The sequence below is a fragment of the Podarcis cretensis genome, assembly GCF_951804945.1.
Source record: "Podarcis cretensis genome assembly, chromosome: Z".
NCBI lineage: Eukaryota > Metazoa > Chordata > Lepidosauria > Squamata > Lacertidae > Podarcis > Podarcis cretensis.
This window is the reverse complement of record NC_137184.1, coordinates 6,954,836-6,978,004: the sequence shown is the minus strand read 5'-3', so window position 1 is coordinate 6,978,004 and position 23,169 is coordinate 6,954,836. Positions and strand designations below refer to the sequence as shown.

Genomic DNA, 23,169 nt, shown 5'->3' with positions numbered 1-23,169 from the left:
GGATCAGTGGTATTGGGGAACAACAACAACAAAATTTCCAAAATACAGACGTACCTTGGATCCTGAACACCTTGCAACTTGAATGTTTTGGCTCCTAAACGCTGCAAACCCGGAAGTGAGTGTTCTGGTTTGCGAACATTCTTCGGAAGCCGAATGTCTGGCATGGGTTCTGTGGCTTCTGATTGGGTGCAGGAAGTTCCTGCAGCCAATTGGAAGCCATGCCTTGGTTGTCGAACATTTTTGGAAGTCGAATGGACTTCCGGAATGGATTCCGTTCAACAACTAAGGTACAGCTGTACAGTGGTGCCCCGCAAGACGAATGCCTCGCAAGACGAAAAACTCGCTAGACGAAAGAGTTTTCCGTCTTTTGAGGTGCTTCGCAAGACGAATTTCCCTATGGGCTTGCTTCGCAAGACGAAAACGTCTTGCAAGTTCTTGCGAGTTTTTTCCCTTTCCCCCCCTTTTTCTAAGCCGCTAAGCCGCTAATAGCACTAATCCGCAAAGCCGCTAATAGGGGTGCTTCGCAAGACGAAAAAACCGCAAGATGAAGAGACTCGCGGAACAAATTAATTTCGTCTTGCGAGGCACCACTGTATATAAAATCCTATTAGAATGGGAGACGAAATATGAACTGATCAAGGAGGCAATGACAAAATGGGCAATAGACATTGGGCATAGCATTGCAATCTCAGCATGGGAAAAACTTTGGAATAAAACTACAAACTTTTTGGCCTGTTATTTGATAAGATAAAACATGCAAAAGATGCTTTATAGGTGGTATTTGATGCCTACCTACCAAATTGGTGGTCAAAATGTACAAAAGAGGTTCCAAGCTGTACTGGAAGTACTTAGAAGCAGAAGGATCATTTATATATCTGTGGTGGTGGTGTAAATATGCCTGAGATTATTGGGAGATCGTATACAATGGCAGAAAAAGATCTTTAAATTTACATTCCCTAAGAAATCAGAAGCATAGTTGTCAAGTGTCCCTTATTTGAAGGGACAGTCCCTTATTCCAGTGCCATGTCCCACTGCTGTCAAAGGAAGCAGCTCCTCTCCCTCCCTCCCTGCCGTCCCTGTGTTGCTTGGCTGTGTTGCTCACCCAATAAGAAGTCTAAGAACGACTGGGGGGTAGAGCTTGCATGCCTTGTGTGTGGCTAGTTAATGCAAGCTGAGGGTGTTTTTGAATGCTGGACACCATTTTGTTGCACGTGCTGCTGCAAACTTTGCAGTGCAAAGCCAGGCCGGGGAGCCATCTTAAGTTGAGTCTGCATAGGCCTTGTGGTGCATGTGATTCAGATTCTATTCAGTTGAACCTCTGGTTACAAAGTTGGCTGGACAGTGTTCTCGAAGCTACCAGCATGAGTATGACCAGACTGCAGGAGGACAGGAAGACTGGAGTGCCAGGAACAGGTGAGGCCGCAGGTCCCTTATTTTGGCTGCTGGTCCCTTATTTTCAAGGGTGCTGGTCCCTTATTTTCAAATCTGTAAGTTGACAGCTATGATCAGAAGCATTCCTTCTGGGTATAATTGGTGATATGATACCAAATAAGACTCACAATTTATTATTGTATACAACAGTAGCAGCAACAATAGTGTATGCTAGAAATTGGAGACCAAAAGAGACTCCAGGAAAAGAACAATGGTTGTATAGATTAACAGAATATGCAGAACTAGCAACCATGACTACTAAAATAAGAAATCAAGATGAAAAACATGCAAGGGATAATTAGGAAATATTTGGGGAGTATTTAAAAAGACATGACATTAAATTTAGCTTCCAAGCAGGGGAAACTTTATGAACAACAGTTGACAACAACAAAGATATGGAAGGGGAGGAATAGGGTAGATAAATTATTGGATATGCAGCCAAATAAGATATATCTGAACTGCCATGGAAAGCTGGGTGGGAAAGTCTATGTAAAATATTGTATAAGGATGGAAATATGATGTGTAAATATAAAACTGGGGGAATTGCATAAACAATTTAAAAGAAAAAAGAAAACAAAGAAAATAAATCAGTATTTTAATGTGCATTTCTCCTAATAAAATATTTTATATGCAGTTTTGACTAATGTACGATTTTTTGTTGTTATTGCAAGCAATCTCCCCTAATATAAAGCATTTGTGTATGTTATTTTCCCTAATGTATTCTTCTTAAATTCACACTTTTATCTAATATATGCTTTTTTGTAATAACTGTTTGGGTAGAAAAATCAGAAATTGGTTTCTTACCATGAATTTCTGTTTGAAGAGTAGACCAGAGGACATTGTTCTGACAGAATGACTCCTCCCATCGGACCAGATAGGCAGGGCCCTTTGAAGTCTTTTGCCTCTCCACTGGCGGGAGCCCTCCAGATTGAACTGGCAGAGCTAAAAACAACTCATCCACCCATAGCCCCAAATAGTCATGTCTGTTTCAAAAAACTACCACAGTGGACACATATATGTAAGCTGAGAATTGTGTAACATCACACTCTCACCAACCATTCAAACGAACATCAAGAATGTCATGTCGGTGGAGGGGAAAACTCAAATGTAATCCAACCCTGTTACACCATCATCCCACCCACCCAAAAGACATGGATGCAGAGAGCGAAAGGAAAGGGATTCGGAAGAATGCCTTCCACTCTTCTTTTTAAACAGAAATTCACTGTAAGAAACCAATTTCAGTTTTTGCTCAAGTGAACTGGAGGACTGTGTTTACAATTTTATTTAGACAGAACTTAGGAATTCCACAAGTCTTTGCTTGTGGCATTTGCTGGGCCTTCTGTGGGGAAGAAAGTTTCTTCTTCCTTGATTTCTAGATGACCTAAGGAGTTTATTGTCCAGGCTTATGGGGCTCTGGGAAGGTTCTAAGGGGCTTACAGCTTATTCGTTAAGGGGAGCTACCACTTTGGCTGCCTTTGGAACTTCTGGGGAGGAAAATGGACTACTGACACTCCAGTCAGCAGAGATAATTACATGGTGGTTTAGGACAACCATGGTAATATCTAAATAATGGAGTTCAGGAAGAGCCTCACATGCTCAGAAGAAGACATTCGTCATGCCGGAGATAGAAAGTTTTTTGGAGTAGAGCAGGCATGTTCAACAGGTAGATCGCGATCTACTGGTAGATCACGGAGTATTCCTGGTAGATCCTGGTTGATCTCTGGCTCCTCAGCAATTTTCTTACAGAAAAGCAGCAAAGAAAAAAACCCCAAATCTCCACAACTTTGGCTTCCAAAAATCACTGCCAGGTTTTTTACAACAATGAGTATATCACTGCTAGTTGTTGTTTTTTACATTGTGTGTAAATCACAGTCTATTGGGAGTAGAGGATCTTCTTGAGCAAGGAATATTCACTGGACCAACACACTGCATAATAGCCCTTAAATCACGGCACCAAGTAGGCAAAACCTTCTTTTGACTATTGCTAAGACTGGAAGCAAATATAAAATGGATTTTCTGTCTGCCAGTTAATTAGCAACTGGAAAACTAACGGACTGCTGGGGAATGAAAAAGCACTAGCATGCTACTACAGCAGCAAGAATGCTACTCGCCCCCAAATGGAAAGAAGCAGAAGTCCCAGAAAAGGAAGAATGGATACAAAAACTTATGGAATATAAAGAAATGGCGAAGCTTACCGGAAGAATAAGAAATCAAGATAACAAACTTTTAATAAAAGAATGGAAATGGTTTATTGAATATTTGCAGATAAATTGCTAACAGTTAAAAACATTTGCAGGGTTCTTGTAATAACCTGCAGTTTCATAAGAGTAGAGAATTAAGTGAGCAAATTACCATATTTTTTGCCCTATAGGGCACACTTTTTCCCCTCCAAAAATGAAGGGGAAGTGTGTGCGTCCTATGGGGCGAATACAGGCTTTCGCTGAAGCCTGGAGAGTGAGAGGGGTCAGTGCGCACCGACCCCTCTCGCTCTCCAGGCTTCAGGAAGCTCTGCGCAACCCTCGGGAGCCCGGCGCCAAGCCGCGCTGGGCTCCCGAGGCTTGTGCAGAGCTGCCTGCACTCCCGGGCTTCGCACAGCTCTGCGCAACCCTAGGTAGCCCAGCGCGAAGCCACGCCGGGCTCCCAAAGGTTGCGCAGAGCTGCCTGCATTCCAAAGCCTGGGGCATGCTGAAGAGCGCACCCGGGCTTCACACAGCTCTCCGCAAGCCTGAGGAGACCAGCGCAGCTCCCTAGGCTTGTGGATAGCAGGCTCTTCTGGGGGGTAGGGTCGGGGGAAGCTCGGGCTTCCCCCGCGCCAGCCCCATGCCTGCGGGGGAAATAATTTTTTTTCTTTATTTCCCCCCCCAAAAAAAAACTAGGTGTGTCCTATGGGGCGGTGCATCCTATGGGGCGAAAAATACGGTAAACGAATATGGATATGCAGAAGATAGTAAGTAAGTAAGTAATTTTATTTACGGCCATAGGCCCATACAGGTAAAAACGAGACATAAATAACAACTTGTGCACGTGGGGAAAACAGCCACTAAAGCAGAAGATATTAAAAAATAAATTTAAGGAATCGCAGAAAGAGAGGGAAGGAAGTTAAACATTGAAATTTTAAAATGCTTGCAAAATTAATGAAATGTATAAATTTAAAAAGTATAAATAAAAACCTAGAAAAAAGAGAGAAGAAAAAGGATGAGTTCTGGGTCTAGCAAGGTGCCCCTTTGTAGTCCACTAGGAGAAGCAGAGAAGGGGCAGGGGGACATTGAAGCTTCATATTCCAATTTCCACCCCTGCAAACTGGAACACTGATTTCCGGGTTTGAAGTGTTCGTAATCCAAAAAGCACTTCCTATACCCCTGTATCGCAGACCAACCCTGGGAATATCTTCCACCGCTTCCCCTGCCACCTCTCCCAAGGAAACTTCATCTGCAAAGAAGGAGCAGGAGGAGAAACAGAGCTCACCTTGATATTCTCACTTTTAAGCTTTAAGCCAGGGCAAGGCGGGGTAACAGCAGTTCCCACCTCTTCCTTGCACACTCACTACTGCCTCTGTTCCCCTGAGTAGGGAGTCATCTGCCACCTCCACATGGGAAGTGGCAGGAATCATTCAATGTGCTGTGGCTTCCAAAGCCTGCTTGGAGTGCTCTAAGGTCTGCACCTGCTGCTCTTGAGTCTTCCCCTCTTGTCTATTGGAGCTTATTTTGATATCATGGGGATAAGTTACAAAGGTAGGAATTGTACGGTTTGAGTACTTCCTACAACTTCTTCTCGACTTTCCATCTCCATAATGCAATTCTCTTTCTCCAGAATCATCTCCACGGAAGGTAGTAACAAACTCCAAAGGAAAATTCAGATGACTATGTTTAAAAATGTGTAGGGAGCATTTGTGAAGATGAATGGTCAACCAGGAAGGTTTTCTCACCCCTGGGCTGCTCTTCCACCTTCCATGATGACATCATCTGATGCTGATATTCTCCTAGCCCCTTCCTCACATTCTGCAGGGTTACCATAGAGACAACAAGAAACAACTTTGCATCATCGCTATTCCGTTGCCCACTTCTTACCGGACATCGTTCAGTAAGCACTGCGAGGCGTTCTCTCAGATTAGATGATTGTGGTTTTTGTGTCAGCATTCCTATCAACATGGCAGGTAGGAAATTGTGCCATCTAGATGTTCACCTGTTCTACTTCATTATCCCATGAAGCAGACAGAGAAGCCAGCTGAGAAGTTAAGGATTTATAGCTGGGGAATGGATGAAATTTTTGGACAACTTGAGAGACGATAACATACATGCAAGTGGAAGCTGTGATAGACAGCAAGAGAAAAGGGAGAAAGGCAGGTTCCTTTAAAACGCCACCCCAGTTAGTCAAGGTCCCAGTGCCCCCCATGGGGCTTAGATAAGCCATGACTAAGGCCCATTCAATGGTCTTCAGTGGGACTTAATCTTGAATATATCTTTCACTAGATGTGCCGGTGAACTCTGAGGCTCCTTCAAAATCACATATATATGTTTGGTACTACTGTCCATCTACACTGCATTTTGTATAACAATGTACATTGCACTTGTCCAAAGTAGCTTACGAACCAAGAGTTTCCAGGGAGCAACAACACAAAACATCAGTTTGGGAGGAAAAGCAGTAGATAAATAAGTAAATGTCCATAAATGATCCACATTGATCCAGAACCAAAAGCAGTTTGGTTAGATCTGCTCTTGTGTGAGAGCCTGAAATAGCAATTGTTCCTTAGATGAATGATGATCTTTGTTGCTGTTGTAACCCCTATCTCACTGAATTATAGAAACAGGTGAGCTTAACAGGTGTAAGGTTTAGCCGGTGCCTAAATCTTTAACCGGGGTGGGCCTCTACCATCACGGAAACTTAGGCCCCATTCCACTGGAACAGAGGAACCCCACTGTCCAGATTGGGAGCCCTGTCCCTATGCCATCAGCTGCAAACAAGTAAATGATTCTGGTCTTCCAGCAGGTAGAAGCCCAAACCACCCTGGGACCTACTCGTACAGGAGAGACAAGGGCCCTGCAGGACTTGACATCTTTCCGCAGGGCCTGCAAGACAGAGCTGTTCCACCTGGCCTTTGGTCAGGGCGCAGCCTGACTCCCTCCTCTGGCAATCTTTACAAAACTTTAGTTTATGGTTGCCATCAATTTTGATTTTAATTAATTTTTATAATGTTTTTATTATGTTGTACTGTTTTAGTGTTGTTAGCCGTCCTGAGCCCGGCTTCGGCTGGGGAGGGCGGGATATAAATAAAAATTATTATTATTATTATTATTATTATTATTATTATTATTATTATTATTAGTTGCAAACAAAAATGAACAAAATTCAGGCCTCTTTGCAGACGATATAAATTTATGCACCTCTGACCCTATCACAGCAGGTAAAATACTATGTACAGAGTTGGAACAGTTCTCCAGGGTCTCAGGATTGCAAGATACTTTTAAGAAAACAGAGGTCATGCTTTTTCATACACCACCCCATTCATATACAACAGGCTTTTACAGCAATGTTGAAGATCCCAATAGCTAGGAAATGTTTTAGATATCTGGGGGTGCAAATTACCCAAAATTTGAACAAACAAGTTGTATCGGTTTAATTATATTACGGTTTGGAAAGCTCTAAATATGGATATAATACATTGGAATAAATGAAGACTCTCCATTATAGACAAATTAGTTGCATTAAACAGGGCCGTCTTTACCCGAGGGTGCAACAGGTGTCGTGCACCCAGGCAAAAAATTGGGGGGGGGGGCGCCAAATGTATACCTACTGTATACTGGTCCCTCTCGATCGACGGCTGTGAAAGCAATGGAGCGAAAGTCCCCACCTGCCTCCTCTGTTACTGGAACGTAGGGGCAGGCGGAGGTGCTGGGTAAGCACTTCTCCTGACACAAGCCCCCCATACTGCCATTCAGAAGCAGAGGTTCTCCTAATAATTGGATCTTAATTGGCATAAAGCAAGGCACACGCCAGAGGAGATGTGATTACCAGAACTGTGGACTATTCAGCTACACCAATCTGAGGTTTGAGATTGAGAAAAGACTTTATTCTGTTTTGGAGGTGGCTGGTGGAAAGGGAAGCCCTATTGTTTATATTACGGTAGTTTCTACATTTATGATTTGGCAACCCGCTCCAAGCGCAAGTTTTAAGGATATACAAGTGAGGATTGATTGCTGGATGGTGTAATATTGAGATTAAAAAGAGAGAGTTGAAGCTGTGTGTGGTTTAAAGGGAATGGGGGGGGGAGCTCTATTGTTTAAATGGATCACGTTGAGAAACTAGAGCTGAACGCCACCCCCACCCCCCGAACAATGGAAAAAGAAGAGACTAAAAGGAGTTGAGACATAACCTAAGAGGAAGAATAATGGCCAAAACTAAAATGCAGCCATAAAGATGATGATGATAATAATAATAATAATTATTATTATTATTATTATTATTATTATTTTATTTATACCCCGCCCTCCCCAGCCAAGCCCGGGCTCAGAGCGGCTTACAAACAATAATAAAAACAAGATGAATGATTACAACTTAAAAACAAAAATAAAATACAACATTAAAATAATGGAACATTAAAATATTAAAATGTAGCCTCATCGCAGGAGGAGAAGGAAAAGAAAAAAGAAAGAGAGGGAGGGAGGGAATCAAATTGGCTCCAAGCCAAAGGCCAGGCGGAACAGCTCTTTCTTACAGGCCCTGCGGGAAAAAATCAGATCCTGCAGGGCCCTGGGCTCATGAGGCAGAGCGTTCCACCAGGCCGGAGCCAGAGTTGAAAAGGCCCTGGCTCTGGTTGAAGCCAATCTAACTTCCTTAGGCCTGGGACCACTAGGGTGTTGTTATTTATGGACCTTGAGGCTCTCCGTGGGGCATACCAGGAGAGGCGGTCCCGTAGGTACGAGGGTCCTAGGCCGTGAAGGGCTTTAAAGGTCAAAAGCAGCACCTTAAATCTGACCCTGTACTCCACCGGGAGCCAGTGCAGCTTGAAAAGCACTGGGTGAATATGCTCCCATGGCAGAGACCCCGTGAGGAGCCTCGCTGCAGCATTCTGTACCCGCTGGAGTTTCTCCAGATGAAAGGATTCTAGTGGCTGTGGATGAAAAGGGGCACAGGGGCTCCTAGGATGCTAATGAATCAAAAGGAGAGTGCTGCCAGATCATCAGCAGATATGTTTGAAACAGCTCCCCCTTCCCAGATTGAAGAGGGAATGGCAAATCTTCTAGATTTCAACCAATCAGAGGGAAGGAGTGGACTGTTGTTTATATGGAACTGCCTGAGCATTATGGGATGGAGCTAAGGCGAGCAAGTAGGAGCTAACCATGAGATCATAGCTCCACCCTGAATTACACTGGGAAAGAAACAGCAGCAGCGGGAGAAGCTCAAGGACGTGACAGCATACAAGGGCAATGAAACCAACAATTGTACATATATTGTCACACACAGACTGGGGAGGGGGGGAACAATTAGCGTTCCTCACTTGAAGTTCTATAAAAGGTTAAGTAACATAATAACAGAATAGAAATCATTAAGAATTCAGCTGTTGTCTAAGTGATTAATTTGTTAAATGGAATATAACTAGAAGTTAATGAAAATATGAAAGACAGTAATATCAAATCATAATAGACGCATCAAGCACAGCACACAGGAAACCAATTTAATGAAATTGTATTAATTTGGAATTAATTGGTATTTGTATACTTGGGTTAAAATTGGAAAATTAATAAAAATAACTGACCAAAAAAAAGCTTAATTACTGATGACTCTAAAAGAATACAACTGATAAGAGCTAAGTCTGTTTTAAATCTTCATTTTATACTGCCACTAAGTCTGCGTCTTGTATGTGCTGTATTAGCTGCGTATACTAAACTGAACCTTATCTGTGTGAGAAAGGAATGCGTACAAGTTCCTGGAAGCAGAGACTGCCAAGGGGGAGATTAATGGAAACCAACATGGGAAAGACAACACTGAATGCCTCATTAATCATTGGTATCATGCAATAACTACTAGATGAACGGCTGACAGAATTAAGAGCTGAGATGTGTAGAACGTTAAAAGAGATTGGATCAAAGATACATCAGACTAGAGAATGCACAGGACCTGTGGAAAAAGATGTGGCTAACAGCAGACAAAATGGGTAACAGCGGACAGTGAATTGGAGTGGATATCCATACAGCTATCTGGAGCATTAAACAGAGAAAGGATGCTGCTGTCAGAAGAGATGAATGGATTCATGAACAGGGACAACCAGAGATGGTAGAGATGGAGCTGAGAGAGAAAGGGCCTTGTGTACAAACTGAAGTGAAAACAGAAAATAAAATGCCTCTAAGCTCTTGACAACTGGTCTAGAAAAAGAATGGAAATAGCGGAAGGATATTTCCTTTTCCCTTTAGACCAAGAAAATGCATGGCCAAGAGGAAATGGGTTTGGAATATATGGAACTGAGTATGAATTAATGAAGATACAAAAAGGAAATAAGAATGGACTATTACATTTTTAAGATTTGTCAAAACCTTTGGGGAGAAATTCATCGTATTGGACCAGAGAATGACTATTTTGGACATTTAATGATAATAATCATTGAAGAGCTACTTTTGGAGTTTTTGAGTGGAAAGGGCAGAATTTGAGATGTCCGGAATGGAAGATTGAGAAAACAAGACCTAGCAGATTGGGAAACATCTGGACAATACAGATAGATGATATCCTGGAGTGCATACTTTGAATATTTTGGATAATTGTCATAATTCTTTCTTTTCTTTCTCTTCTTATCTTTCTATGATCTCTAATACTTGTTTTCTTTCTGTTCTATCTATTTTTATGCTTTGCTTTTTGAAGCTCCCAAATTTGGATTAATGAAGGAGACACGGGAAGTTGATAGATGGAAGACAAGGGGACATGTGAGGGGCAGAGTAGAAAGGATCCCTCAGGGTGGGAGGCTGAAGGGAAGATGGGGAAGCTCCCAGGTGGGAGCTGGGAGGGTTCACTCTTCTGTGTGTGGAATAGAGTGGTACCTCAAGTTACAGATGCTTCAGGTTATAGACTCCGCTAACCCAGAAATAGTACCTCAGGTTAAGAACTTTGCTTCAGGATGAGAACAGAAATCGTGCTCTGGTGGCACGGCGGCAGTGGGAGGCCCCATTAGCTAAAGTGGTGCTTCAGGTTAAGAACAGTTTCAGGTTAGGAATGGACCTCCAGAATGAATTAAGTTCTTAACCCGAGGTACCACTGCTAAGGGCTAAGATATAATTGTGATAGAGGGCCTTGCTTTCACTTTCTCTTTTTTTCTCTCTTTTCTTTCTTTTCTTATTCTTGCTTTTTTCTTTTTCCTTTTCACTAGGTCAATTAGGCTTTTATTGTATTTTTTGTTGAAAACTTTTAACATAAATTGATTAAAACAAACAAACCAAGGGGCTACTGGTGTGGTGGTTGCCCAACTCAGAATTGTGGTGTGTGTGTGTTATAAGTATCCATTCCTACCTGCATAACATCCCGTTTAGAACCCCAGACAAATGCAAGAGGGGTATATAACTGTAATCAACTACAGAGAGCAACAGTAGTGGGGATCCTGGTTTGCAGGATCTCATCAGTTCTGACGCTATGGCTGAAGAACGCTCTGCTCCCGTAAGGTACAGCAAGAAAAAAAAATGGTTCTGGTCCCTGGAGAAAAGCCTGCCCCAACCAGCCTCTCGTGCCCTGGCGGGACAAGAAAAAATGAGATTGGCTGAAAACAGGAGAGTGAGGAGAAAAGCAGCCGAAGAAGTGACTGTCCCACTTGTTTGTCACCAGGGTGGCCCAAGAAATGTTGGCACCTGAGGCGAACCAGAAAATGCCCACCTCAGGGATGAGTGAAGAGCCACACTTAGGATAAAGCAGTGGTGGGGTGGGGAGAGAAATCTGTATCGGGAAGCAGGGTGGGAAGAAGAAGAGGAGGAGGAGGAGGAGGAGAAGGAGCAGCAGCAGGAGGAGTTTGGATTTGATATCCCGCTTTATCACTACCCTAAGGAGTCTAAAAGCGGCTAACAACCTCCTTTTTCTTCCTCCCCCACAACAAACACTCTGTGAGGTGAGTGAGGCTGAGAGACTTCAGAGAAGTGTGACTGGCCCAAAATCACCCAGTAGCTGCATGTGGAGGAGCGGGGAACGCGAACCCGGTTCACCAGATTACGAGTCTACCACTCTTAACCACTACACCACACTGGCTCCCACTGGAAGAGACCAGCAGCATCTCCTGTTCGCCAAGAGTTGACATGGGGGGCTGCTGAGGAGATGTCGGATCCAACCTCCAAGGAGTGTGCTGCAATTGTTGCTGCCACTGCAGCAGCGGTGGCAGTGCCAGGCAATGCATTCCTTGGAAGCCAGATCTGCTGCCTCTGTGGATCCTGTCATCTGAGGTGGTTGCCTCACCTTGCCTCTTGGGTGAGCCCACTCTGCCTCTTACTGAAGCTCCAAATGTACAGCTGGAAAACTTCCCCCCAGAGCCCAAACTCCATTCAGCTCAGTCACGTAAGCTAGCAATGCCATGGAAGTTGCAAAGACAAAAAAAAGTATGGTACGTCAGACTCTATTTTAAAGGTTTGTTTTCCTCTGTGAGGCTCGGGTCAGTTCAGCTGGCAGCAGAACTGCCCCTGAACTGAGTTTGGAATGAAGGTAAATTGCCCCAGCACAATCTACCCAGGCATGAATTATGCTGGCTTCCTTAAATTCGGATTGCTCCATAAGAACTGGTGGGAGGGAGGGAGGAGGAGGGTGGCTGCAGCCATGGCTAATGGGTGAGAAACAACAGTCTCCACATAGCAGCTTCACCAAGCCAAACAAGGTCCCCACCCTCCATGTGGAAAACCACATGCCAGAATGGAATATTAAAGTGGATTTTCCAGGTAAGATCCATAAGTAGCAAACAAGGAGTCCTGCAATTTCCTGCCCATGGATCTTTCAGGAAGAAAAGTTGGAGGGGGCGGGGAGAGAAGGAGGAGGAGGAGAGGGAAAAAAGAAAAGAAAAAGGGAAAGAAATATGTGGGGATTTTCCATCCCCACATAAAGTTTTGTGCATGCATTTCTCCACAGGAACTGTTCCAAAAGTGCTCTGGAAAAGGAAAACATGATGTCAGGAGAGGCCCTACGACTACACTGATCACTGTCCTTAATGTTTACCCATTGTCTGCTGGCAAACCCCTGCTCCTCTTCCCACAAAATAAGGGCACTCCCCCCCTTTTTTTTTGCCTAGGGTGTAACTCAAGTGTGCTTTTGCCTTCCATCCGGCAGCACAAAAACCTGCCCCACCTCAACAGCCACACCGTCTGCTACACCCGACTTGCCCCCTCTGGACTCCGTTCCACACACCCCAAGCATGCTGCCTCCATTCCCCACCTCATGCAGTCCCCCTACTCAGGACAGGGCTGGGATGTTTTCTGCAGGGACTAATCAGTCAGTGTCTGGTTGGTTTATTCTAGGAGCTGGCTTCTGTCTCAAGAGCTGGAAACAGTTCTCTTCAAGCTGTGCTGCCAGGGGGAGAAGCATCACCCTCCACAGACCCCTCCTAATTAATGCAGCAGATTAATTCCAGAGGGTGAGAGGAGGGGATTGGGGAAACCACAGGTGCCCCAAGCCAGTTTTCTGGAGTAGGAAGCCAAGGGAGGGTAGTGACCAGTGCTTTTATTTGGGAGGGGTGTACTCAAGGGTACACAGTACTGGCACCATTTGTACTAGAAGAAAAGCACTGGTTAAAAGTGTGGCACCCACTGTAACAACTTCATGGTGAGTACTTGCACCTTTTTTTCTAGAAGAAAAGCACTGCTGGTGAGCCTCTGGCCGGGAGCTGAATGCAGTCCCCAGGCCTCTCAGACTTGACCTCAGAATTCTCCCCAAGCCACCACCAGTTGCACTTCACACCCTGGGTGCTTTTTGCATGGATAGATGTGTGCCCTTGAACTCTGATAATGCCTCTTGCTTGCCTGGATGGAGGATAGGGGTGTGTGTGCAGAAACTAGTCTACTGTACAAAGGGGAGGTTCACACTTGTTGCTACACCCACCTTTGTCTCTAGTTCCACGTGCCACTGGCATGTGGACCTCAGAAGGCTGCCCAGAAGGGAATGTGGCTCTTGGGCTGGAAAAATGTTCCTCACCTCTGTGCAAAGGGAACATTAGTGCCTCTGCACACTTCCTTCAGATGTTCCATTGCAGCAGCTGGGCAGTGTTCCAGCCCAGTTGCAGGGAAGCAAGTCTGGTGGAGGTTTTAAGCAGGATTTGCACTGCCAGCACAATCATCTTTCCTTCCCAAGGTCATAAAAGTTAGTTCAGATGAAGTGGTTGTCCTAAGGAGATATGGATTATATGCTCAAGGCACCTTGCTAGGAGAAAGTGGGACTGGAAGTTGTGTCTGGGCTGCAAGATCAATATTACTACTATTATTATAATAATAAAATTCAGGTAGGTAACTGTGTTGGTCTGACACAGTCAGAATAAATAAATAAATTGTCCAGCGGCACCTTAGAGACCAACTAAGTTTGTTCTGGGTATAAGCTTTCATTGTATCTGAAGAAGCGTGTATCTGAAGAAGTGTGCGTGCACACGAAAGCTTATACCCATAACAAACTTAGTTGGTCTCCAAGGTGCCACTGGACAATTTTTATTTATTTATTTTGATTATTATTATTATTATAAGTCTCTCTCTCTCTCTCTCTCTCTCTCTCTGTGTGTGTGTGTGTGTGTGTGTGTTAAAATGGGGTGCTTCTGGTACTCGTATATTGATGAAACTGCCATAGGTGCTAGGGCTGGGCAATATCTGGTTTTCAACATCATGATATATCACCAGCTAAACATTGTGATATACCAATATATTGTGATGTCTGAAATAAGGATGGAACTATGCAGAGGTGAACAGGGTAATGTCCTGGCAACTGCTATTACTTAAGGGTCTAAAACTGATAAATGATGATATTATCAATCACCACACAGTCACTTTCATCAGCAGACAAGCCAAAATGCATCCAAACAGGACTTTTGGTTTTTTGGCTTAGCTACCAAATGGTGGTATTCAGGACAATTCAAAGGAAAGTCATGAGTTATAGTGAAGATAAATAATTTGGGACTGCCAGCAGGCCTGCCAGGCGGCAGAAGTGGCAGCAGCCTGGCAGTGGCAGCAAAACCATTGGCAACCTTGCAGGCCTCACCATGGCCACAGCAGGTGGTAGCAGTAGCAGCAGCAACCTGCAAGGCTTCATGGCAGAGGCACAAGAAGTGGCGGCCTGCAAGGCCTTGCCCCAGCGACAGGAGGTGGTAGCAGAAGCAGTGGCAGGCTACAAGGTCATGTCATGGCGGTAGGAGGCAGCGGCAGAAGGGGCAGTGGCCTGTCAGGCCATGTCACGGGAGCGGGAGCCAGTGCAAAAATAATGCTGCTCTTGCTAGCAGTGCTGGGCTCTCAGGGAGGGTGCCTTGAGTTGTTGCTTCCTTCTCACAGTGCCCTCAGCTGGGGGGGGGGGCTGAGAAGGACACAACAGACAAGCGCCCTGGCCTGAGAGCCAGCTGCAGAGTGCCGTGACAAGGACGCAACAGCTCATAGCAGCCTCTCTGTAAGCAGCACCGCTCACAAAAGCAGCACTGGGTTCGCAGGGGGACCATGGGGCATGCCTCTTGCGTCCTTTGCAATCCCCCCCCAGCTGAAGGGTGCTGAGAAGGATGTAATAGCTCATGATGGGGCAGGGTGCTGTGATATGCCCCCTAAAAACTGCACCTGGGGTGACAGCCCCCTCCCACTACACCACTGCCATGGGGTAAAGGACAGTGGATCAGCTTGGCCTGAATGGTGGCCATACCTTCACTACCTGTGATTACTTCCAGACCTGCAGTTTGCCCATCCCACCCACAGCTGTTGCAAGCTGGTGTGTTCCAAGCACCTTAATCAAGTGCAGGCTGCGGTGCTAATAAGTGACTTTAAACAGGGCTGTCATTTTTGGATAGAGAAACAACAGCCTGGTTTGTGGGAGGGAAAGGCGAGATGAAGAACCGTGGGGGAGAGGAGATAAATCTACATATAATTAACATGTAAGCTCTTTCAGTGTTTTGAAGTAAGGAAGAAGAGCAGCCAAGTAGCTAAGCTCAAGAAGTGTCACCAAGGAAAGTTCACCTGCACCCGTTAGACTTACACTGACCTCCAGTGGCCAGTTGGGCACATTCCATTGGCCTCTGCTTGACGGCAATTTGACGGCAGAGTAGGGATGTTGTGAGACAGAAACAGTCTGTATGCTGGTGGGGATTTGAATGGTGCAAAGATTTGCTGTTAGTTTTAGGCTTCCAAATGTCTGGCATAGGTAGAAAAGACCACTGCCAGAAGGGAAATCAAAACTTCCTGATTTACAAAGGTTTGCAAAGATATGGCGAGGGATCAAAGCTCAGTGGTAGGTCCTGTGCTTCAGTCACAGAAAAGTGCCCCTGATTGATCCCTGGTACCTTCAGTTAAACAGACTGCAGATGATGCAGAAGGCCCCAGAGAGCTGTTGAGGGCCAGAGGAGATGCTGCTGGGTTAGAAGGGCCCAATCTAACTTGTTATGAAGCAGCTTCCTAAAGTCTCTATGGTGCCAAGAGCCAGCTCAGAGAAGAAATAAGTGCTTGCATGCCACAATGCAGCACTGAGAGCCAGTGAGGACCAAAGAGAGCAAATAAAGTTAAAATGGCCATCTATTTATCAGTTAAGAAGAGAGTCAAACACTCCCTCTTTAACTCTAGCTAGAAAGAGAATTGAAGGAGAAGGAGCTTGGCTCTGATTTAAGCACATGCCAGAGATACCATCTCTGAGGGGAGGAACATGAGCACCTTCTCTTTTACTATAGAAGATTTTGAGATGCCATTCTATGCAAAATTCCTGGTGTTTGCTGCTCAGGTGTCAGGGAAAAAAATGTTGGCATGAATCTTCTTTCTCTGCTCACCAACCTTTTTGCCTGTTTGTCATCCAGCCTCACAACCAGGAGCAGCCAGAATGGTAGAGCAGTGCTGCAGAGACACCCTCCTGACACTGGCATAACTGCCACTGCCAGGGTATGACTGGATGGTGGTGAACTCAGGACGGTGTGAGCACACCACTGGAATCAATGCAGCACTTCTTCTAGTGTGCCCACATGGCCCACCAGCTGCTGTTCTCCTTTGCCTTCAAGTGTCTTCTTGCTCCACCCTTCAGCCCTGGTTCTGCTAAGTTCTTACCATAGAAATTTGCAGTCAATTCTCAACTCTTTCTTCCTTCTCTAAATTCACAGCACCTACAGCACAAGCTCAGAGAGACTCTCTGACAAAGTCAAGCAGCTACTAGGCCAAGCAGACTGAATGAGGTAGGTTGAGGCACACCAGACCTCCAGGCAAAACTTTATGCCCTGAACTTATTCCAATGCTGCCAGCTCCACCAAAATCTCAATAGACCTAAAATACATGTTGATCTACTGATTCTCTGAAAATCCTTTGGGTGAGACAAGTCTATTATATTTGGCCTTACATCATTCTTTTTTAAATGTTCCACAACAAAGCAGCAAAAAATACTACACAAGTTGTTCCTTCAGTCAAGTAGACCAAAGTACAGCCAAAGTCAGATTGGCTGTTGTGTTCAGTGTGCTCTACAATCACTAGGATGTTCGGGCTCAGTTTTGTCTGCCAGGCGCATTGTCTGCAGAAACAAGTTGGCAACCAACAAGGTTTTTCAGAAGGCTTTTAGATGGTCTGTTTCAGACTCAGTGGAGGAGGCCTATTACTGGTCTGACTTAAGGGTCTGACTAGGAGATGCTGGAGTTTAGTGAGCAAAGTTGAAATGGATTAATAAAGTAGAAGCTCTCTGGGCTGGCTCACTAATAGGATCTCCTCTGCCTCTCTCTCTTTTTTCTCTTTTGCTATCTTTTTCATTTGTTTGTGTGAAGAAGAAAAAGGAAAGCAGTGAGTTTAGCACTCTTCTAAGAAAGCAAAAAATAAATTGATGATGTTTTTATTGATGAAATAATCTGCGCTGAGTATGTTGAAAGTGTGTGTTCCATGCTTTGATGGACAAAGTCAAATTCATTGCAGGGTTACCATACCAGAACACTGCTATGAACTGTGCCGGCATACTTTCTGCCAAGCCCCACGGTGCTGGCACTGAGAGGATCACAGGTACAAGCAATGTGTTCTAAAGGAAAAGCAGGGCTCAGGTATCTTTACATCCATTATAATATGCCACCACTGGCTGAGAGGGACACCAGACCATATGTTTTGCATTGGCTGAAGAGAAAGGGAACTCAGTGAGCAGCACAGGCCTAAAGCACGGAAACAATAGCACTTCAAGTGTATTTACAAAGACACGATGAAAGGTGAATTATAGGAGTTTCTGCCCCCCAACAGGAAGGTGTTTTAATATAGTTTGAGCAGCTGGTGTGTGAAAATTGAATGTTCTACCCTTTATCATATGCCGGCCAAGGGCAGACTGAGGCTGGTGGGGCAGTGCCCCATTTGCCCTAATTGGCCAATGTCAGGGAACTGCCATCGGAGCCAGAGGGAGAGAGAGGGCTCCAGAGGGATTCCGGAGAGCGTCCCGGGATGAGGAAAAGCAGCCCATCTTCTGGGGAAGGAAATCAGCGTAGCACCAGTGGAGAAGGGGGGCAGATGGGGGAATCGGCGAGGCGGTCCCATGACTCCTCGCCGGGGACCAGCGGGGAGAGCACGGGTCCTCCGCTGCCCACACCCTCCTTGCGCAGAAGGCTTCCGCGCAGGGAGAGTAGGCGGAGACTAGGTGTCAAAGAGCTTCTTTGCTGGAAGAAGTTCAAGAAATGCCCACTGATGGATTCTGCCAGCGATTGAGACAGCCACGGGTGAGTGGCTGTCCGGACAGAAAAGGTTCACTCAGGCAACCCAGCCAGGTGTGGCGCAGGTTTACGCACGAGCAACCCCTAGAACCATCACAGCCAACTTCCCCAGTTTCATCTCTTGCTCCACTCACCTCCCGGGTCTCATTGTTCTGGATCAGCGTGTACAGAGGGACCACATGGTTGATTTCAAGAAGCACAGGTGTAGGACTCAGCTGCTCTTTGCCTGGGCGTCGACATAAGTGGCAAGTAGAGGGGCAGCGACCCTTTTCTTCACAGCGGATCTCCACACCCGATATCAGCTGGTCATCTGACAGCATCTGGGCGGACAACAGGCCCGAGAGGTAGGTGATGAATGGCATGGACTTCAGTTCCTTCTTGTTACCTAGTTCAGTTGTTTCTGGTTTGGGAACAGAGCAGGGAGAGGTGGGATGGAGGAGGGGGGGGGACAAAAGTAAAACACTAAAGTTCAGTCCCAAGTAAATTATTTTAGAATAGATATATTTAAAAAGTGGTACCTGCAACAAAATAGTGCAATGTGGAGTGCTCCAGTTCAGAATTTTAGCCACCCATGTCTCTTTTTAGCATACTTCATTCATCTTATTCGTTCATCCTCCCCCACTCCAGGTTTCTGGGCTGAACCCCCGACCCCATACAAATAGCACACAGAATTATGTGGCCACAGAATATGCTGTTCTCGCTGGGCTGCTGTTGAGGATTTATCCTCTCACTATATATTTCTTCTTCTAATATTGCAAATTTCAGAGTTCTCCCAGATAGGCTGATACAGAGCTGTCATAACTTACCCTCTAAGTTCACAATTAAGTCTTCAACTGTCTACCCAACAAGCACACAATCCAGCACAGAGGGTGGAAACAGCTCATTGATGAAGTGAGTGTTCTAAACGGCTTGTACGGTTGCAAGTAATAGTTGTAGGAGGATGTAGTTTGAACATTCATTAAGCAAAAGTAAAATATGGTTGATCTGTGTGTATGTGTGGAGGGGATGATCTTCCCAGCTCTCAACACCTTCTAAGTTGTTTTGAAATTAAATTGCCAACTATCTGCATTTGAGCCACCATGGCAAGTCCTGAATTAGAGAGCTGGGGAACAATAGACAGGGATTAAGTGTTGGCCAATGAAGGGAATTACAAGAGCACCAACCACATTAGCCAAAGAATCCTCTTCACCATTAATTGGTTGTACCAGCTTAGGTGGCACCTCCTGTTTCCCCCCCAAAGAGCTTCTGAGCAAGTAGCCTGGAATGTTCTGTGCTGAAACCAATGCTATGGCTTTGGGACTGCCCGCCCCCACCCAAAAACTGAATGAGGGAGAAAGATCTGTTGGGGTGCTCCTGCCCTGATACCTTCTATCTTACACTCAGCCTACGTATATGTGTGTGTGTAAATAAAACCATATTTATCACAAAGAAACCAGTCTCCAGCAACCTTCATTCCAAGTAACCACAGGGCATGTGATGGCACCCCAATATCTCCCACTGCTTGGAGACTAGACAAACACATCACACGCACACATACCATCCTTGCCTAAATCTTGAACTTTTCAGGGAGTGCATGCTGTGCTTTAAAAACTGGTTTATGTAATTTTCTGCTGCCCTCCAGTGGAGTTATAGAGTTGTAACTTCTGGTGAAGGGAAGTGGGCTGTATTTGGTGCGTGAGGGGAGAGGAAGACAGACAAAAATAATTTCCTTCTGAGACTCAGAGATCCCCAAAGTGGCATTGTTTGCAGTCACAAGAAAAGCAATTGTGTCCGAAAGCAGAAGCCCTCTGCAGAGATCCAGGGTCCAAAACAGGCTAAACTTATGCAGCTCCCTTCTTTAATGAGGAAACAGCATCCAACTCAAATATTTGGTGAGACCTTATTGCAGTGGCAAAAGGTATCTCATAGCAAGGCAAAAAGAGTGCTTCTGTTATTGCATTTCTATTCTCAAGACAATTGAGGTAGATAATTTGAGGAGGTGGGTGCTGTGAAAGGACACTCGCTGCATTTAGCCAAGACAAGCAATCTTATTTTCTGGGTTCAGCTTAAGGGGAAATGAGTGCTATGTCTACATGGCAGCTCTGACTGGCTGGAAATCTGTGACATAATCCCCTCACCTCCACTTTCTTCTATGAAGCAATTTTTTTTTGCAAAAAAAGTTTAAACAACAACAAGTGGGTCAAAAGGAGATTTAAGTGAATAAATGTATACATGATGCTAAAAACCAGACAAAACATAGATACCTGAAGCATAAGGAAAAATGCTGCACTTGGAAGATTAAGGCAATACATTCATCAAATGAATATGTGACAAACAGTGGCGTAGAAGTAAAGGGTTGTGCCCAGCTAAGTTCCACTACTAAGAACAGAACCTATTAATATAAATGGACCTAAGTCAGACTTGTGCATTAATCTCAATGGGTCTGTTCTGGGTAGAACTAACATTTGATACAACCCACTGAAATTAATCTATCCAAGTTAGTCATGTCCATTACTTTCAAAGGGTCCAATGAGTGGGATGAACATTGGACACAATTCTAAGAGTTTGGTTTATTATTACATTTCTATTCTACTTTTTCTACAAAGAGCTCAAGGTGACGTACATGGTTCATCACCAACACCACCACCACCCTGTCCCTCATAACAACCAAGTGAGGTAACATAGGCTGAGACTCTATGGTTGGTCCAAGGCAGGAGTCAACAAACTTTTTCAGCAGGGGGCTGGGGCACTGTCCCTCAGACCCTGTGGGGGCCAGACTATATTTTGGAGGAAAAAATGAACGAAATCCTATGCTCCACAAATAACACAGAGATGCATTTCAAATAAAAGGACACATTCTACTCATGTAAAAACACCAGGCAGGCCCCACAAATAACCCAGAGATGCATTTCAAATAAAAGGACACATTCTACTCATGTAAAAACACGCTGATTCCAGGACCGTCCACGGGCCGGATTTAGAAGGCGATTGGGCCGGATCCTGCTCCTGGGCCTTAGTTTGCCTACCCATGGTCCAAGGTCATGCAGTGAGCAATATGACTTTGTGGGGATTTGGACCCTGGATTGCAGGGTGTTATTCCCTTTGGGAAACCAAAATTCTTTCCCAGATGGAAAGGTCACCTTCAGTGCTTTTCTTCTAGGAAAAAACAACAACTTAGTGCAACCCTGAATTCCTCCCATAATACTCTCGCTTCAACATTCAGGGATCTTCCCAAGAACTAGACTGAATGTTAGGCCTGGCTATGCCTGACCAATTCAAATACACAAATGCCAAATGTAGAGTGTGCGTGCACACACACACAAATGAAATAAGGTACATCTCCCAGTCATAACAAGAGCCTGGCAGCACATTCAGACCAGCATTGAGTTGAGTATACCAGAGTGGGAAAAGGCTTTTAACTTGCTCTACTAAAGTTCTGCAAAAGTGGGAAGGGAAGGCCACTTTTACAAGGTGCTAGCAGTGTTGGAGCCCCACAAGACTTGTGTTGTGACGTTACTGTCTTGCCTGCCGGTTGGTAATCCCAACACAAGTTTATTAAAGCATGGAGCACAGCCCTGTTCAATTTAAGATTCCTGCTGGGTGGGCGGGGGCACTTCCTACTGTCTCCCATTAAAGTTTCATCATATAGCAGCAGATTTGAAAACTACCTGTATCCAAATAGGCCAAAGGGGTTGGGGGGCACAGCTGGGTGCTTCTCTTCAAAGCCACAATCCAAGGAGCTTTTTTTCCAATGCCTTAGGCATACCTCCTAGTCATCTTAATGGGCAGGCGAAAGGATTGTGGCTTATTAAGCCACCCTTTGAAAGCCAGGTTCTTTCTGAATCCCCATGTCTGTGAGGCATGATTGGGCAGAGAGAGGACCAGGATCTCTGCAGGCAGCTCTTTATCTTCTCATAAATGGGAACCTTCTACTTTCCCCAGAAAGCAGTGTGGTCTTGTGACTCCTACTCAGGTCCCCCCAAAACAACGTGTGGCTCTTGATGATGTAATTTGCTTTAAAAAGGGAAATATTAATCTCTCTCTCTCTCTCTCTCACACACACACACACACACACACACAGAGCACAGTGATTATCCTATGTCCATTTAAATCGATTATTTTGGATCAATTTTAATGTAAAAGGTAAAGGGACCCCTGACCATTAGGTCCAGTCGTGACCGACACTGGGGTTGCGGCGCTCATCTCGCTTTATTGGCCGAGGGAGCCGGCGTACAGCTTCCGGGTCATGTGGCCAGCATGACTAAGCCACTTCTGGTGAACCAGAGCAGCTCACGGAAACGCCGTTTACCTTCCCGCCGGAGCGTTTCCTATTTAACTACTTGCACTTTGACGTGCTTTTGAACTGCTAGGTTAGCAGGAGCAGGGACCGAGCAACGGGAGCTCACCCCATCACAGGGATTCGAACCGCCGACCTTCTGATCGGCAAGTCCTAGGCTCTGTGGTTTAACCCACAGCGCCACCCGCATCCCCCATTTTAATGTAGGTTCAGGCAAATTCAGGCTGCACAATGATAGTTGATTGGGAGGTTTGTCATCAGCTCCCCCAAATACTGGACTTTCTGCATTAAAGAAAGTGATGGGGGAAAGCACCAGGGGAGAATGTGGGGTAATCTCTGTGGCACAATGAGTCAGTGCATCTGGCTGTTTACCAGAAGACTGGTAGTTCGAGCAGGGGGTTGGACTAGATGACCCTCGGGGATCCCTTCCAACTCTATGATGATCTCAGATGGTAGACACAACATCATCTAACCCAGCTGCAAACTAATCAGAATTCTTATCAGGTAGTGAACCTCATTTAATCTCTCTGTAAACAAATCAAGATGAATGCTAGATTAACAGGTCATCAGGCACCACCCAGTGTAACCTCCTATGCCATCTTCCAAAGGGTGGGTGGTAGCACTAAAAAAGGTG

At 45.1% G+C, this 23,169-nt stretch overlaps 1 protein-coding gene across 5 annotated transcripts in view; it reads right to left on the bottom strand.

The window, feature by feature from the left end:
- The window catches only part of ASTN2 (astrotactin 2), a 669,461-nt gene that overhangs the window by 128,183 nt on the left and 518,109 nt on the right, over nucleotides 1–23,169 (bottom strand). For all 5 annotated transcript variants that reach the window (XM_079961923.1, XM_079961924.1, XM_079961925.1 and 2 more), the window contains one exon: nucleotides 18,394–18,659. In XM_079961923.1, coding sequence (XP_079818049.1) covers nucleotides 18,394–18,659 — 266 coding nt within the window. The remainder of the gene's footprint in view (nucleotides 1–18,393; nucleotides 18,660–23,169) is intronic.